The 17,071-nt window shown below is 41.8% G+C and overlaps 1 protein-coding gene across 1 annotated transcript; it reads left to right on the top strand.

Annotated features, from left to right (window-relative positions):
• The first annotated feature begins 2,651 nt into the window (after positions 1 to 2,651).
• GSTO1 (glutathione S-transferase omega 1) lies at positions 2,652 to 16,041 on the top strand. The gene is made up of 6 exons (XM_033183557.1): positions 2,652 to 3,294; positions 3,494 to 3,602; positions 8,199 to 8,421; positions 11,582 to 11,680; positions 14,678 to 14,784; positions 15,832 to 16,041. The coding sequence occupies exons 1-6, from the start codon at positions 3,261 to 3,263 to the stop codon at positions 15,983 to 15,985; spliced, it is 726 nt and encodes a 241-aa protein (XP_033039448.1). The 5' UTR covers positions 2,652 to 3,260; the 3' UTR covers positions 15,986 to 16,041.
• Positions 16,042 to 17,071: the final 1,030 nt, after the last annotated feature.

Here is a 17,071-nt window from a genome sequence, read left to right as displayed (position 1 = left end):
TAGTAGTTAGCTGTTTTTCACCACTTTATTTTCTTAATAAACGTTTTTGTTTTGCACGGTGGACTCGCTCTGAATTCTTTCTTTTTTTTTTTTTTTTTTTTTTGAGACAGAGTCTTGCTCTGTCGCCGGGGCTGGAGTGCAGTGGCCGGATCTCAGCTCACTGCAAGCTCCGCCTCCGGGTTCACGCCATTCTCCTGCCTCAGCCTCCCGAGTAGCTGGGACTACAGACGCCCGCCACCTCGCCCGGCTAGTTTTTTGTATTTTTTAGTAGAGACGGGGTTTCACAGTGTTCGCCAGGATGGTCTCGATCTCCTGACCTCGTGATCCGCCCGCCTCGGCCTCCCAAAGTGCTGGGATTACAGGCTTGAGCCACCGCGCCCGGCCTGAATTCTTTCTTATGCGAGATCCAAGAACCCTCTCTTGGGTCTGGATCAGGACCCCTTTCCCGTAACATCTATACAGGAGGCATAACACGTTTTCCACCTTATTTTACAGGTGAGGGAACTGAAACACACTGAGATTAGTGACTTGCCCATGTTCACAGTTAATAAGTGGTTGTTACGGGTTGAATTGTGCTCCCCCCAGTTTCATACATTGATGTCCTAATCCCCAGTACCCCAGTATGTGACCTTATTTGGAAATAGGGTTGTTACAGATGTAACTAAATTAAAATGAGGTCATAATGGAGTGTGAATGAAAATGAAGCCACAGACGGGGTGGGTGGTGCTTCTGCACTCCAAGGGACATCAAAGGTTCCCTCAAACCACCAGAAGCTGGGAGAGAGGCATGGAACAGACTCCCTAAAGACTCCCTCCTCAGAAGGCAGCAGTCCTGCCAACACCTTCATCTTGGACTTGTAGCCTCTAGAACTGAGGCAACACACTTCTGTTGTTTAAGCCACTCTGCAGTACTTTGTTACCCTAGTCCTAGCAACTGAATACAGGGGTGGAGCCAGGATTAAAACAGGCAGGCTGCTCCAAGACTTGGTGATTTTCACCTCATTCTCTACTCCTCCCGTAATAGGGCTAATCAAAATAAAAATAGACATCTACCCCCATCCCACCCCAAGGAGTTACCAGCTTTCGAATCTAGGCAAACAGGGAAATCATTGAATAGACGTTTTCCTCATCTGTATGATGGCCCTGGAACCCCTCTTTCCTGACCCCTAAGTTAAAAGAGCTGTTTGAGAGGACTCTCTGGCCAGACCTTTATTCCCAGACCCAAGACTAAATTCATTAATCTCACCTGCTTGATTCTGAGCCTGTGCCCTTATTTAACTGAAATGCAGGTTCAGTTGCTGGCCGCTTTCAGAGTCCAATTATTAATAAGAAAAGCAAAGTCTGGTATAAAGAAAGTGATTTTTCATTCCAAAGCTAGCTTAGGGGAATAAAAACAGGCTTCCTGCCTTAAGAGTACCACTTCGCTTCTGGGGCAGAAAGCGGGGGCTTTTAAAGGGGGGAGTTGGTATGAATTGCACGCTGGGGAGGGAGCGAGTGGGTGGGAGTTTGCACGACTCACTGTGGTGCTTTATCAACTGGGTGGTGCCATTATAGGCAGAAGTCATTTGTAAAGTGGACTTGTCTCAGGGATACTTTTGGATGTAAATTGACTGTTATCTCTGGAGGCAGTCTCCTGGTGGGTGAGAGTCCTGCTCTGGAGCTTTTAAGTAAACACCCAGTTAGATAAGCTTGTCCTGTAGGGAGTGTCAGTGAAGGGAAGGTCAAAGATGATAATCACATTTCTAAAGAGCTAAGTAGGAAGTGGTGAACAGGGAGAAAGGAGGAAAGAGAAAGATAGGAGAAACAAATAATGTAAAACATAACTCATCCTCTATCTCTTAGAAAAACGGGAGTACTCAGTTACATTACCAGGGCTTCAAACACAAATGTTTAGTAAGTGGGAGAGTTTTGAAAGCAGCACCATTATTTTGAGGTTGATGATATCCAGGTTTGTGCTGTCTCCTGTGGGTTAAAATGAAAAGGATGTATCCTACAGGTGACAGTAGGGACAGAGGCCCTCCCAGTAGTCACGTTAAGCTAGTACTGACAGAAAAAGGAAAAGCCTGTCCAGGTGGCTGGGCAACCCTGCAGCGAGGCATACATGAGCTTGTAAATCAAAGGAAATGACCAAGGTGAGTCTCAATCCTTTCAGAGGTTTATTTTACCAGGTTTGAGGACACATCTGAGAAAAAGGAACACAAAATCACAGGAGCATCTGTGATCTGTGCTCTTTCCAAAGAGGGCTTGAGGACTTCAATATTTAAAGGGGAAAGAGCAGGCAGTTGGGGAAAGTGGAAAGAAAGAAAAAAGGGAAGGTAGATAAAAGGGGCAAGTAGTTGCATTCTTTGGGGCCTTTGATCAGCATTCACTGAATGTACATGTTACATTCGTGAAAGGAGGTCGTAGAGGAATAGTCAATTATGCTAGTGCTTGGTGAATCTGCATTTTTACAAGATTAAATAGAGGGTAGAGGAAGCAGTCAAATATGCATTTTTCTCCAGCGAGAGGAAGGATGACTCCTAGACCTGTCTTTGTCCCGTACTTGGGAAGATAATCCGTTAGTTTACATTGCCAGGATGAAATTCAACTGATCTGTTTTAGAGTAAAGATCTTGGGGGCCCACAAGGAATTTCCTTGTAAACAAGCCCCTTGGGGAGGTGTGTGGCCTTTGATCTTTGTAGCTATCTATTTAGGAATAAAATGGGAGGCAGTATTGCCTGACTCAGTTTCCAAGCTTGACTCTTCCCTTTGGCATAGTAAGTTTGGGGTCCAGAGATTTTTCTTTTCCCTTCACAAGCTAACAGGAGCCTTTGGAGAGAATGCTCTGGACCGGTGAGTGAGCCATGAGTTCGGGCCACAGGCTCTGAAGTCATGAAGCCTTGGGACGGAGCGGGTGGTGCTTCGAGGTCAGTGCCACAGAAGGGAGGTCAGGGCCAGGGTCAGACGTGGAGCCTCATGGAGGGCGGAGTGGAGACCCCTTCTTTCGGGGGCGGAGGGATGACTCTGAGCATTTAGAACTTTTGTGCATCTCCCTGTGGGTGCATCTCTTGGCCAGCGAGATGCTTTGACACAGCCCCTTAAGCTATTTTAAGGGCTACCCCATAAAGCCGGGAAGGCACACCGGGTGGAGCTGGCGGCCGCCTGGGGCAGGCACTTTTGAGCCACGGAGGAAGCGCGGGAGGGAAGGAGGACGGGAAGGACGGGCGACCTACTTCCTGAATCGCCTGCACCCCAGAGGAGCTCGGCCTGCGCTGCGCCACGATGTCCGGGGAGTCTGCCAGGAGCCTGGGGAAAGGTGAGGCCTGCCCGCCGCGAAGAGGGGTGATCTCGGCGACCCCCGGCGGCATGTTCGAGGCTGCTCCGGGAGACCAGCCTCCCGGGAGCGCCCCACCGGCGGGGAAGGGGTCGGAGCTGCAGTGGGACGCGGGGGCCGTGGGATACGGGGGGTCTCGACACCTCTCTGGGCCGTAATCGCCTTCGCTTCTCCCCGGCAGGAAGCGCGCCCCCGGGGCCGGTCTCGGAGGGCTCGATCCGCGTCTACAGCATGAGGTTCTGCCCGTTTGCTGAGAGGACGCTTCTGGTCCTGAAGGCCAAGGGAATCAGGTTGGCACCCAGGCGGGGGACGCTCCCCGAGCTGTCCGGGACCTTGCTGCAGGCGGCGGGGTGGGGTGGGGTCTCAGCCCCCTTCTACCCGCCTCCCGCCAGCGTCCTTTACTGCACATTATTCTCGGCCCTTTGGAAGACAGCAAGGTATAGACCCTTCCCCTAGGAAAAATAGGCCACAGATTCCAGCAGTCTAGGACAAGACTCCAGGTCTAGGACACCTCATTTAGATTAACCAACCATTTAATGGATTAGAAAAGCTGAGGCTCCAGTGATGTTAGTGATTTGCCCGGGTAATAACCGGCAGCAGCTCTTTCAGCTTTGGTAGGTCGCAAATTCCTGGTCCAGAGCCCTTTTGCTTTCGCCCTACTGTGATTCCCCATTCTTTTTTTTTTTTTTTTTTTTTTGAGGCGGAGTCTCGCTCTGTCGCCCGGACTGGAGTGCAGTGGCCGGATCTCAGCTCACTGCAAGCTCCGTCTCCCAGGTTTACGCCATTCTCCTGCCTCAGCCTCCCGAGTAGCTGGGACTACAGGCGCCCGCCACCTCGCCCGGCTAGTTTTTGTATTTTTAGTAGAGACGGGGTTTCACCGTGTTGGCCAGGATGGTCTCGATTTCCTGACCTCGTGATCCGCCCGTCTCGGCCTCCCAAAGTGCTGGGATTACAGGCTTGAGCCACCGCGCCCGGCCGATTCCCCATTCTTATTCCAGCTTAACTGTTAGTTGTTATTCTGAATGTATTGTTCCCTCCTAGAATAGTAATTTACCCCAGTACAGCAGAGTTTAGACCCTGACCCTCCTAGAGTAGTGCTGAGTTTACTGCACATATTCCTGTGGATTGGGCTGTTGGTTGAGTCAAACAGAGGGAAGTGTCTGTCTAGCTCATCCTTCTGCAGAGCCTGTTTTGAAATTAGCGTAGTTTTTGACTTACGGGCTATCCACAGGACATGTGCAACAGTCACTTGGCTTTTCTCTGACACCAAGTACCCAATGGAACCACTTCCTTTCCCATGACCTCTGAATGTCTATTGATTAGACATTTATTAGATACCTGTGGTGTGGAAGGCTCTGTGGAAGTTTAAAAAAAAAAACCCATTCTTAAAAATTTTCTGTGTGTTCAGTGTTTGTGAACTAATTTTACTTTTCTAAGGGGAGAATCTTTAGGAGTCGGCAATTATTTTCCCTAAAAGAAAGGTAAAATGCATTTAAAAAATACATTTGAAGGGGATTCATCATTACTTCACTAAGCAATGCCTCTCATTTGGATGAGATTATGATTCTGAACACATAGAATACTTACTATTCAGTAATGTTTATCAAAAACACTGTCATATTTGCTGTAATAGAACTCTTTTATTGTACTAAGAGAAATCTAATTTAATCGAAATTGAAAAAGACCTTTTTTGGTACTCATTTAATTGAAAAGTCCAGGAGCATGACACAGCTGGATTCAGAGGCACAAAGTCCTGGATTATCTGCTTCACCCTGGACCTTTAGTCTGAAACAATCCTACCTTATTTACTGGGGCAGATAGAACATTGGAACTATCTTCCCATAATAGTGTGGGTAGAAGGGAGGAAGAGGGTAGTTAACAGCTTCCAGGCAGTGCAAACAACAAAGGTCTATTACATTAATAGACCAGTTTTAAGCTTGAGCCCCTAGGAGGCTTTTACTGGGAAAGTACTAGATTCTAACCACATGGTATGATTTAACAAAGCACGATTTCCAACTTGCTGTGGCAGGTGTATAGACTTGCTGGCTCACGATGCCAGGTTACCAAAATGCATGTGTGTTCCGAGATACTTTTTTTTTTTAAGAACAAAAGCCCAGGATCTGCCTTTTGTTTTCATAGTAACAAAAGTTTTTGTTTGTTTCATAGTTCAAAAATGTTGATAATTCTTTGGCAAGGAGCCATTTTTTTTTTTTTTTTGCAATGGCTGGTACCTAAGTGTCCAGTATTCTGTCAGCACATGAACCTTTTAAATTATACACACATCTGTGCTCATGTTCAAATTGGATGTTCCTTTGTTTCCATGGGGGATTATGTATTTAAATCCTTAAATGAAACGCTGTTCTAGCTACAGCTGTGGATGGGAAAATAGAAAACAAAAGGTACTGGTGTCTATTTTTTTTTTAGCAATTTGTTCTGTTGAACATTTATTCAGCCTTGATGATCATATAGACCTGGCTCTTTTCTCTAAGTTCCTCTACCGTCTCAGGCAGCATACAAGAGAGACCTAAATACAATCTGACTATATCCTGGACTTCACCTGTTTTCTTCCTTTTTGGTTTACTTTGTACGATTTACTTAGACAACATTTTTTTAAAAAAATCAGTGCATGGAGATTTAATCTGAAAGCTTATTTTGTGGGTGGATTGTTGGTTTTTTTTTTTTTTTTCGAGACAGGGTCTCACCCTGTCACCCAGGCTAGAATGCAGTGGTGCAATCATGGCTCACTGCAACCTCTGCCTCCAGGCCTCAAGTGATCTTCTCACCTCAGCATCCAGAGTAGCTGGGATTACAGGTGAGTGCCACCACACTTGGCTAATTTTTATAGTTTTTGTAGAGATAGGGTTTCACCATGTTGCCTAGGCTGGTCTTGAACTCCTGGGTTTAAGCAATCCGCCCACTTCAGCCTCTGAAAGTTCTGGGATTACAGATTGAGCTACCACACCTGACCTTGTGGGTGGATTTTAAGTATTCTTTAATATCTTTGTAAAAACCAAGAAACTTTTTACTCAAATTAGCTAATAAATTGAATTTTATGTTGGTTTTCATATAGTGGGTAGTGGACACAATTCAATTAGTTGCCTCATATAATTTATAACTAAGATACCTCTTAGCCATAAATGGAGTATCTTATTGACAATTTTGAAGCATTTCCACTGATATATTCATTCATTCATATGAAATATTTCAAAACAAAAATATTTACTGAGTCCTTATCTGAAACTTTTTATTTTCTTCAGAGTATTTATATCTATTTAGCATTTTGCTCATTTACATGTTTGTTTATTACTATGAACAGATACACAAGATCCCACCTTTCGTGCAGCTTACATTCTAGAAAGATAACTTAATAAACTTGTAAATAAGTGAGCAAAGTAATTTCAGATACATATTATCCGTTCAATGAAGAAAGTAAAACATGATAATCATGTAATAGAAGCTGCTCAGCAACTTCAGAGCTGTGGTCAGGGAGGGCCTGGGGATGTGTGTTTGACCTGGGAAGACCTAGGAAAAGGCAGGCAGAGGAGGCAGAGGACCATCAGGTGCAAAGACTCTAAGGTGAAAACACATTTGGCAAATTCAAGGAATATAAAAAAGGCCAATGTGTAGAAGAAAAATAGGGGAAAAGCTTCATGACACTGGCCTTGGCAATGATTTCCTGGACATGACACCAAAGACCGGGCAACAAAACCAAAAATAAACACATGGGACTACATCAAACAAAAAGCTTCCACACAGCAAAGGAAATGATTAACAGAGCAAAAAGGCAACCTATGGAATAGGAGAAAGTACTTGCAAACCACATATCTGGTAAGGGGTTAATCTCCAAAATACATAAGGAATCTCTACAACTCAAGAATGAAAAAACCTGAATCTAACATGGGCTAAGATCTTAAATAGACATTTCTCAGGCTGGGCATGGTAGCTCACACCTATAACCCCAAGGCAGGCAGATCACTTGAGCCCAGGAGTTCAAGACCAGCCTTGGCAACATGGCAGGATCCTGTCTCTACAAAAAAATTAGCTGGGCGTGGTGGTGCATGCCTGTGGTCCCAACTACTCGGGAGGTAGGAGGATCGCTTTGTGATCAAGCCACTGCACTCCAGCCTGGGAGACAGAGCGTTAAAAAAAAAATTAAAAATTAAAAAAATAGACATTTCTTCAGAGGACATAAAAATGGGCAACACATATATGAAAAAGTGCTTATCACTAATCATCAAGAAAATGCAAATCAAAATCACATAATAACCTCACACTTGTCAAGATGACTATAATTAAAAAAGACAAAAAGTATTAGCAAGGATGTATAGAAATCAGAACCCTTGAACACCGTTCGCACTGTTGGCGGGAATGTAAAATGGTACAGCTGCTATGGAAAACAGTATAGATGTTCTTCAAAAAATTAAAAATAGAACTACTATATGATTCAGCAATCTCACTACTGGGTATATACCCAAATTAAATGAAATCAAATTCTCAAAGAGATATTAGCACTCTCATGTAGACTGCAGCACTGTTCATAACAGCATAATGTCAATGTCCATCAGCAGATGAATGGATAAAGAAAATGTGGTAATGCTATTCCACCTAAAAAGGAAGGAAATTCTGCAATACGTGACAACATGGGTGGACCTTGCAGACATTATGCTAAGTAAAATAAGCCAGACACAGAAAGACAAATACTGCATGATTGTACTTAAAAGGTATATCAAAAGTAGTCAAATTCATAAAATAAAAAACTAGAATGGAAGGAATCTAGGCAGACTCCTAAATTTGGGGCTTGATCAGCTAAGTGGATGGCAAAGAGGATTTATCCAAAAGCACAAAAGTTGTTTCCCTCTCTTCATAGTGTCCTATGTGTCTTTCAGGCATGAAGTCATCAATATCAACCTGAAAAATAAGCCTGAGTGGTTCTTTAAGAAAAATCCCTTTGGTCTGGTGCCAGTTCTGGAAAACAGTCAGGGTCAGCTGATCTATGAGTCTCCCATCACCTGTGAGTACCTGGATGAAGCATACCCAGGGAAGAAGCTGTTGCCGGATGACCCCTATGAGAAAGCTTGCCAGAAGATGATCTTAGAGTTGTTTTCTAAGGTTTGTGCATAAGAAATTTCAGCTCCTATTTGAAAAATCTGTTTTTTAAAAGCGAAATCTGTGCTGCCATTTATAGTTCAGTGATTTGGGAGAGAAAAACAAAACAGGAATATACTTGTCAGCTCTGAGTGTCCTGCAAGTCCTTTCACGATCCAGTTCCTGTTTACCTCCAAAATTATCCCTTTTCACTCTTCTCCTGACACTTTATATATGCCAGCCATACTAAACTTTTCTCAGAATTCCCAAATTCGCCCCTTTCTCTCTCAATTCTTGCTGTCAGATTCTTCCCACTTCTCACCGTGCCTGGTTATCTCCACATCATTTTTCACATGTCTGTTCAGACACTGCTGCCTTTCAGGAGCTTGTCAGGCTGGTTAGTGCTCTAGCTTCTGAGTTCCCATCTGTGTGAACTTTTGCCTATCTTCTTGCCTATGTACTGCACTGGGGTTGTGAGCTCCTTGAGGGTGAGGGCTGTGTTTTGATCACTGTTAGTTCTCTGCCTAGTTTTGTGACTGGCTCTGCTACTTTCTTGTGACTCTGAGCAAGTTACTTATTACTTTGCCTCTCCGTTCATCATTGGTAAAATGGGTATAGTAATTGTCCCCACCTCATAAGATAAAAATCAGTTAATATAAAACACCTAGAGCAGAGTCTGACACACAGTAACTAGTTAGTTCTTGTCCTTATAGCCATAGCATCAAGCAGCGAGCAGCTACTCAGATGACGGAATAAATGGCATTCCTGGAGAACTGTTTGTACCTTATTTAGCATCAACATTGTGGATTAGCACAAACAATATTAACAAAGAAATAACTAACAGATGTGTGTTTAGACACCAAGAATAGCATGTCTGATTATATGCCTATAATATTGTCACCTTGGTAGTATGGTCAATGTATAAAGGATTATCTTTAGAGAAAAAGATGGTTAAAGAAATGCCCTAAGAGAGAGTTATAGGGAAAACATTCTGTTTTAGGAGACATTATAAAGGGAAGCCAACGGGAAAGGAAGAGTGAGTCACCTGCTTAGTTAGATGAGGGTGAAAGAATAGTAGAGGTGGCTGCTGTGAAAGATAATGAAAGGGAACATGACATTTTCAAGAAAGATGTTGGAGAGTTTTACAAAGTAGTAACAAGTTAAAGGCATGCAGCTTCAAGACACGAAGTCATCAATATCAACCAAAAAAAATAAGCCTAAGTGGTTCTTTAAGAAAAATCTCTTTGGTCTGGTGCCAGTTCTAGAAAACTTTTTTTAGTATGGCTGGAATATAAAGTATCAGGAGAAGAGATAAAATGGGTAACTTTGGAGAGGTAAACAGGAACTGGATCGTGAAAGGACTTGTAGGACACGTCAGAGAAAATGAGCTTTAAAAGTAAAGCTTTTAGGCATTTGAAGTTTTACTTTCATACATAAAGCTACTATTTTAAAAAGTAGTCACAAGAGATTCATTGTACTATCTAGAAAGAAAATGAGCTTTAGAAGTAATGCTGAAGATGCCCACCTTTACTTCCCCACTTGCTTTTAAAGGAGAGGTGGCCTTATGTACATATGACCTTGCTCTCCTGGCCACAGCCCATCAGAACAGAAACGTACCCCACCCCCACACCTGGGCCAGTCATCTTCTCTCTGGGAACCTGGAAATGAGACACAGAGACTAAGACAGTAAAGGTTAGGACAGTAAAGACAACTAAGCGTTGGGGCTCAAATATAACATCAGAGGCTAGGAAAACCAAAGCCACTTAAGAAATAATTTTTTAGAAGAGCAAAAATTTAAAGCATTGCAAAGGGACTGAAGTATGGAAAGTAATATGGAGCAGAAATGTAAGCAAAAACAGATGAAAGACCAGGTAGACCCAGATGGAAATGTGGATGAAAGGGCTGCCTGAAAGCCTTCAGTCCCAGTGAAGGCAGGCTGAACTGATGTGGATGGGATTTCATGGGATTCTGTATTTTTACAAGTGCCTGTTTACTTAAACTAGGATGAGTGGACTTCTGCATCTTGCAATGAAATGATACCGAAGACCAAAGTATTAAAACACATAAACACCATCATTAGCATTAAAGCATCTGATGCTACACCCGTCAAGTCTTTAGGTAGTCAGTCCCTTTTGGACAGTCTCCTGGTGTCCTCCCCAACAAAGAAATCAGAAAAATTCTCTACCCTAGCTCTTTGCAGTTGGGGCCAAGTTTTGTGACCTAGGCTTTTCCTGTCAGACACACACAATAGAGTTCAATTCAGAAACGAGCAAGGTGAGGAAACAGACTTGGTGGGATATCTGTTTAAGATATTCACCTCTCCACTGGTTCTGCTGGTGAGAGTGGCAGCAGAGCTTCTGGGTTTCAGCAGTGTGGGTTACAAAATAAAATTCTCGAGTAGAAATGGCATCAGTGCCAGTGGCGTTAGCGGTTATCTCAGACTCTACTTTCTGGCAGCCGCACAAACTGAAGCATCTAATGCTCAGCTTGCACTAGCATCTGTGGGCGCTTCCCATGAGGCCAGTTCTCAGCATGAATTTGGGATGTTCCGTCTTAATTCCAAGCCTGTTTGTTCAGCCTCCCAATAATTCTATGAGCCACTCAGTCTCCTTTAAAGAAAGTTGTGTTGGCCGGGTGTGGTGGCTCAAACCTGTAATCCCAACACTTTGGGAGGCTGAGGCAGACGGATCACCTGAGGTCAGGAATTCGAGACCAGCCTGGTCAGTATGGTGAATCCCTATCCGCTGTACTAAAAACACAAAAATTAGCCAGGCGTAGTGGCACATGCCCATAATCTCAGCTACTAAGGAGGCAGAGACAGAATTACTTGAGCCTGGGTGATGGAGGTTGCAGTGAGCTGAGATCGTGCCACTGCATTCCAGCCTGGGTGACAGAGCATGACTCCGTTTCAAAAAAAAAAAGGAAAGAAAGTTGTTTCTTAAACGTGCCAAAGTAGGTTCTGTTACTTATAATTGCTAAAATCCTGACCAACCCAGCATTTTAGGCCACAAAACTGTTCCTAAGACCAGTCCATTACCTCTGCGAGCCCAGGAACTTGGTGCACCCTTGATGTTTCTGGAACACCGTGACACCAGGACTATGAGGGTTCTATCATGTTTTTATGTGAGGGGGGCCGATATAGTTAGCCGTAAACTGATAAACTAAGAAATTATTCTCTTTCTAGGTGCCATCCTTGCTAGGAAGCTTTATTAGAAGCCAAAATAAAGAAGACCATGCTGGCCTAAAAGAAGAATTTCGTAAAGAATTTACCAAGCTAGAGGAGGTAATCATTTCTCCTAGCTACCATCAGAGTAAACGATAACTATATCTACCCTCCTTTTCCTCCTATTCTTTTCTTCATATTCCCACTTCCCAAGTCACTTTATGGCAATTAGGAAAATTCCCCTAAACATTTAACAGACTGCTGTTATAAAGCAGAAAGCTGTTCTGCTTAAGATATAAATCAAAACACCTAAAAATACTTTGTCATGGGCTTGCTTTAAAATATTCTGCTGTGTTAACATTAAAGTAACAAGGAAAAAGGAAATTGTCCCCACATTTCCACAAGCTTTTATGTATCCAGTTTTCCATGCTTGTTTGCAGTCCTTGTCCATATATTTTTAAAAAATTAATGTAGCTCTAATCAGAGCATAGATATCATTCTGTGTTCTGCTTTCTTTTCTGTGTCCTGTGTCCACTTAGTATTACATACTAAATATTTCCCACCAGAAAAAGTTTGCAATGAACAGTACAGACACTTGAGGGAAGCCCAGATGTATTTTACCTTCTTTTGGGGAAAGCTGACATTTGGGCCTTGGAGTCTGTCTCTTGGCCTTGAGATATTTCATTCATGCGAAGCCTGAAGTTTTTGCTGACAGAAGATATAGTTCCCGTCTTTTATGGGAATGCATTTAACATCTTATCAGTAATATGACGTTTGCTGTAGGTTTTTCAGAAACCTTTTTTTTCATTATAAAGTTCTCCTCTATTACTAGTTTGCTAATTTTTTAAAAAGTCATAAATGTTGAATTCTATTGAATGCTTTTTCTGCATCTTTTACATCTATTGAAATGTTCATAGAATTTTTTCCTGTTAATCTGGTGAATATGGTGCTACTGACAGGTTTTTTTTTTTTTTTTTTAATGTTTAACCATCCTAGCATTCCTAAGATAAAACCTACTTGTTCTCTATGGATTTTTATATGTACTGTAGAATTAGCTAATAAATGAGTTTTGTATGTGTATTCATAAATGAGATTGGCCTATAATTTTCTATTCTTATAGTATCATTATTGGCTTTTGGTATCAAGGATATTCTGACCTCATAAAATGAGTTGGGTAACTAAGCTGTTTTTCTAATCTCTGAAACCATTTGGTAGGGACTAGTATTTCTTTAAAACCTTTGAGCCTGGTGTCTGTGTTAACAGGGGTAGATTTTTCATTACTAGTTTGATTTCTTTAATGGTAACTGGTTTTTCGGTTTTACATTTCTTCTGGAATCAATGTTGGTACTTTATATTTTTCTGCTGAACAGTGTGGGAGCTGGAAAGTAAGATGCAGTCCATATTCTTCAGATAATTAGTTTAGTAGTAGACAGAACACAATCGGTAGATATAAGCAATCTAAAATGCATATTATGCATTGAAAAAAACTATGGAGGTTATTTATAAAGGACAAATTAGTTTGGTGTTGGTTTAAATAGTCAGATAATATTCTCAATCACCCCCTTTGGCAAACCCTGTAACCAATTCGCCTTCTTAAAATTTCAGAAACATACAATTTGTGTTTGGTTTTCAAATGATTGTCATCTGTTTAGTAGTTAATCCAATCTATTTCCAGTATATTTTAAGTACAAATGCTTTTGCACTTACAATGGGGTTACATCCAATAAACCCATCGTAAGTTGAAAATATCGTTAAGTGGAAAATGCATTTAATAAACCCAACCTACAGAGCATCATAGCTTAGCCTCGCCTGCTTTAAATGTGCTCAGAAAACTTGTTAGCCTACAATTAGGCAAAATCATCAAACAAAAAACCTATTTATACAGTGTTGAATATTTCATATAATTTATTGAATATCCATATCCAAAAGACGTTGGCAACACAACACACATTAGAGCATTGGTTGTTTACTCTCCTGATGGTGTGGCTGTCCAGCATCAAGAGTATCATACTGCAAATCGATAGCCCAGGAAAAGAGCAAAATTCAAAGTTCAAAGCACAGTTTCTACTGAATGCTTGCTTTTTCACCATTGTAAAGTTGAAAAGAATTTAAACTGAACCATCATAAGCTGCAGACTGTGCATTTTATATGGAAAAGTTAATATTTTTAATTTTTGACACAGGGAAGTACCCAAAGCATAAGAACATACACATTTTCACAAAGTGAACACAGTCATGGAACCAGCAGTCATATCAACTAACAAAATATTAGTTTGGGCTTTTTTGTAGTTTATGCAAATGAACTCATAATGTGCATCTTTTTGGGTCTGCCTGCTTTCATTCAATATTAGGTTTGTGGGTTCATCTATGCTGTAGTTCTTTCCTATTCTTTATACAGTGTTCCAAAGTATAGTGTATTATAGTTTACCCATTCTACTCTTGATAATAAGCATTTTCACATTTGGGCTATTACAAATAGTGCTGCAGTGAACATTCACATACATATCTTTTGGTGAAAATGTGTTACATTTCCAAGTAGAATTGCTCGGTGATAAGAGTATGCATACTCTTAAAACATGGTTGTACCAAGTTACACCTCTATGACAGTGGTTCCATACCCTTGCCAACTTCATTTTGTTCATTTTAGGCATTCTCATGGATGTATAGTGTTACTGTATTTTGGTTTTAATTTGCATTTCCCTAATGACTAATGCAGTTGAACACCTTTCCAAATGATAATTGGTCATTTGGACATCATCTTTTGTGAAGATCAAGTCTTGCTCATTTTTCTAATGGGTTATTTGCCATTTTTCTTACTGATTCCCAGGAATCCTTTCTATGTTCTGAATACCAGTCCTTTGTATTACAGATATGTTGTACTCTGTGACTTGTTTTATTTTTCAGTTTTCCAGTTTATGTTGCGATTGTTTTGCTTCATCCCAGACCAACAGATTCTAAAGCTTAATTAAGTTTTTTGATCAAACAGACAAAAACCCAACTTGGATACATCGGAGTAAAAACTGCCTCTCTCACCTGCTCTACTGAATTTCCCTTCAGCCTTTCTAGTGTCTTACTACATGCACAAATAATAAATACTTTTATGCTGTTTAATGTTCAGGTTCTGACTAATAAGAAGACGACGTTCTTTGGTGGCAATTCTATCTCTATGATTGATTATCTCATCTGGCCCTGGTTTGAACGGCTGGAAGCAATGAAGTTATATGAGTAAGATATTTGAATATTTTGTGCATAATTTAGGATGACAGCTGGCATAGTATATATTGACCTTTCTTTTTAACAGAAGTTAAAATATTTAATACAACTGGTCTGAATGAGAACAAGCAGACGGGACTCTTGGACTATCCAGGGCATGTCATATACCTACACTAACTACTCTCCATCACTGGGAGGGGGCAGGGATTTCTGTGACATGTAGTAAAGTGCTTTAAAATTTACTCCTTCCTTCCTGATTACAAATCCATAAGGGGAAGGGTACGGTGGCTTATGCCTATAAGCCCAGCACTTTGGGAGGCCGAGGTGGGTGGATCATCTGAGGTCAGGAGTTGGAGACCAGCCTGGCCAATCTGGTGAAACCCCATCTCTACTAAAATACAAAAATTAGCTGGGCATTGTGGTGCACACCTGTAATCTCAGCTACTCGGGAGGCTGAGGCAGGAGAATCACTTGAACCTGGGAGGCGGTTGCAGTGAGCCGAGATCATGTCACTGAACTCCAGCCTGGGCAAGAGCAACACTGTATCCAAAAAAAAAAAAAAAATCTGTAAGGTTGTAAATTTTTATAAGGATGTTGTTGCCTGATTGTATGACCAGTGTTACCTCCCATTTACCAGTAAGATTTCCACATTATTTTCCAAATTGTTTTGAGTTTGGCAGCCACCTTGCCTTACTCCCGCTTCTTGGACATTAGAGCTATTCAGGGTTAGTTTTGGTCATAATCTGGGTGTAGAATAATTAACACAGAACATTCCTGATTGTATTCCCTGTTCTCATTTTAATAAATTGTCAGTTTCTCTCTTTGGGCAAGTTCTCACATTAACAAGTTGCTTCACTAGTCTCATTCCTCTTGGGTAAAAAAGGAACCTCTATAATGTCTTTCAAATTGAATATTCTATTACATGCATTTTAAAATATTTTTAATGAAATATTTAAGGGAAATAAATGAAACTGTAGAGTAATAATGACATATGGGAGACTCTGTGATGTCATCCTAGTTGACCTAGTTCACACCTTTCATTTTTTCCTCTTCCCATAGATGTGTAGACCACACTCCAAAACTTAAACTGTGGATGGCAGCCATGAAGAAAGATCCCACAGTCTCAGCCCTGCTCATCAGTGAGAAGGACTGGCAAGGTTTCCTAGAGCTTTACGTACAGAACAGCCCTGAGGCCTGTGACTATGGGCTCTGAAGGGGGCAGAAGTCAGCAATAAAGCTATGTCTGATGTTTTCCTTCACTAATATGAATAATAGCATGCTTTTATTTTACCAAGGGTTCAGGTTGCATGGGATCATCTTCTCTGATGTGATATCGACAGCCTAACGATGGGGTCTCCTTAAGGCCCCACTACAGAAATGAAAATGCATTTCCTATCTCAGCATCCTAAAATGACTCTGAGGGTTCTACCACAGTCCATGCTGAAAAGCCCCAAATTATCATCTTCAGCAAAATCTGGACTTCAATCTTTTTTTTTTTTTGAGACGGAGTTTCACTCTTGTTGACCAGGCTGGAGTGCAATGGCCCCATCTCGGCTCACCGCAACCTCCGCCTCCTTAGTTCAAGCGATTCTCCTGCCTTAGCCTCCTGAGTAGCTGGGATTACAGGCATGCACCACCACACCTGGCTAATTTTTTGTATTTTTAGTAGAGACGGGGTTTCTCCATGTTGGTCAGGATGGTCTCAAACTCCCGACCTCAGGTGATCCGTGCGCCTCAGCCTCCCAGTGTTGGGATTACAGGCATGAGCTACGGGTGGCGCCACTCCACAATCTAACTTTTTAACTGCTCACAGGAAATTTCCACTCCGTTACCCTGTTGTGTGATTTCAAGAGATGCTCTCTTGTTGCTTGTCTTCTGGTTTCTTACTTGAGAAGCTTTCAATTCCTTCTTTCATTTCCAACATCAACTTAATTTCACATTCTCTCTATTGTTGGCACTGAAGACCAGACGCACATTGCCCCAAAGGTGGGTGGCTGGGCAGACTCCTATTTGGTCTCCCAGTCTCTAACCCCTTCAAATCCTTCCTATCAAATCCTATGCTGGGCACATACGTGGTGTACCACTTATGTAATTAAATACTGTGTAGGCCGCATCAGTCAATTCCGCCTATAAGGTTGATAAGTAATAAGAACCCCACTGAGAAATAGTAATGCCATCTTCCACACATTTTTATATCCCACTGGGTTTCTCACTATTCAATTTTTATCATCACATCACCACCACGAGAAGGTAGGTCCAAGAGCATCATTTCATTCTACAGATGATGGAACGAAGGTCC

Source organism: Trachypithecus francoisi, unplaced genomic scaffold (assembly GCF_009764315.1).
Source record: "Trachypithecus francoisi isolate TF-2019V2 unplaced genomic scaffold, Tfra_2.0 Contig01579, whole genome shotgun sequence".
NCBI classification, from domain to species: Eukaryota; Metazoa; Chordata; class Mammalia; order Primates; family Cercopithecidae; genus Trachypithecus; species Trachypithecus francoisi.
The sequence above is the reverse complement of the archived record's forward strand: the minus strand, read 5'-3'. Positions and strand labels throughout refer to the sequence as shown.

Bases quoted from the DNA above. Each gene is read 5' to 3' on its own strand.
- GSTO1 (XM_033183557.1), top strand. From the start codon at position 3,261: ATGTCCGGGGAGTCTGCCAGGAGCCTGGGGAAAG. The intron at 3,295-3,493 runs GTGAGGCCTGCC...TCTCCCCGGCAG, and splicing joins TGCCAGGAGCCTGGGGAAAG to GAAGCGCGCCCCCGGGGCCG. The intron at 14,785-15,831 runs GTAAGATATTTG...CTCTTCCCATAG, and splicing joins GAAGCAATGAAGTTATATGA to ATGTGTAGACCACACTCCAA.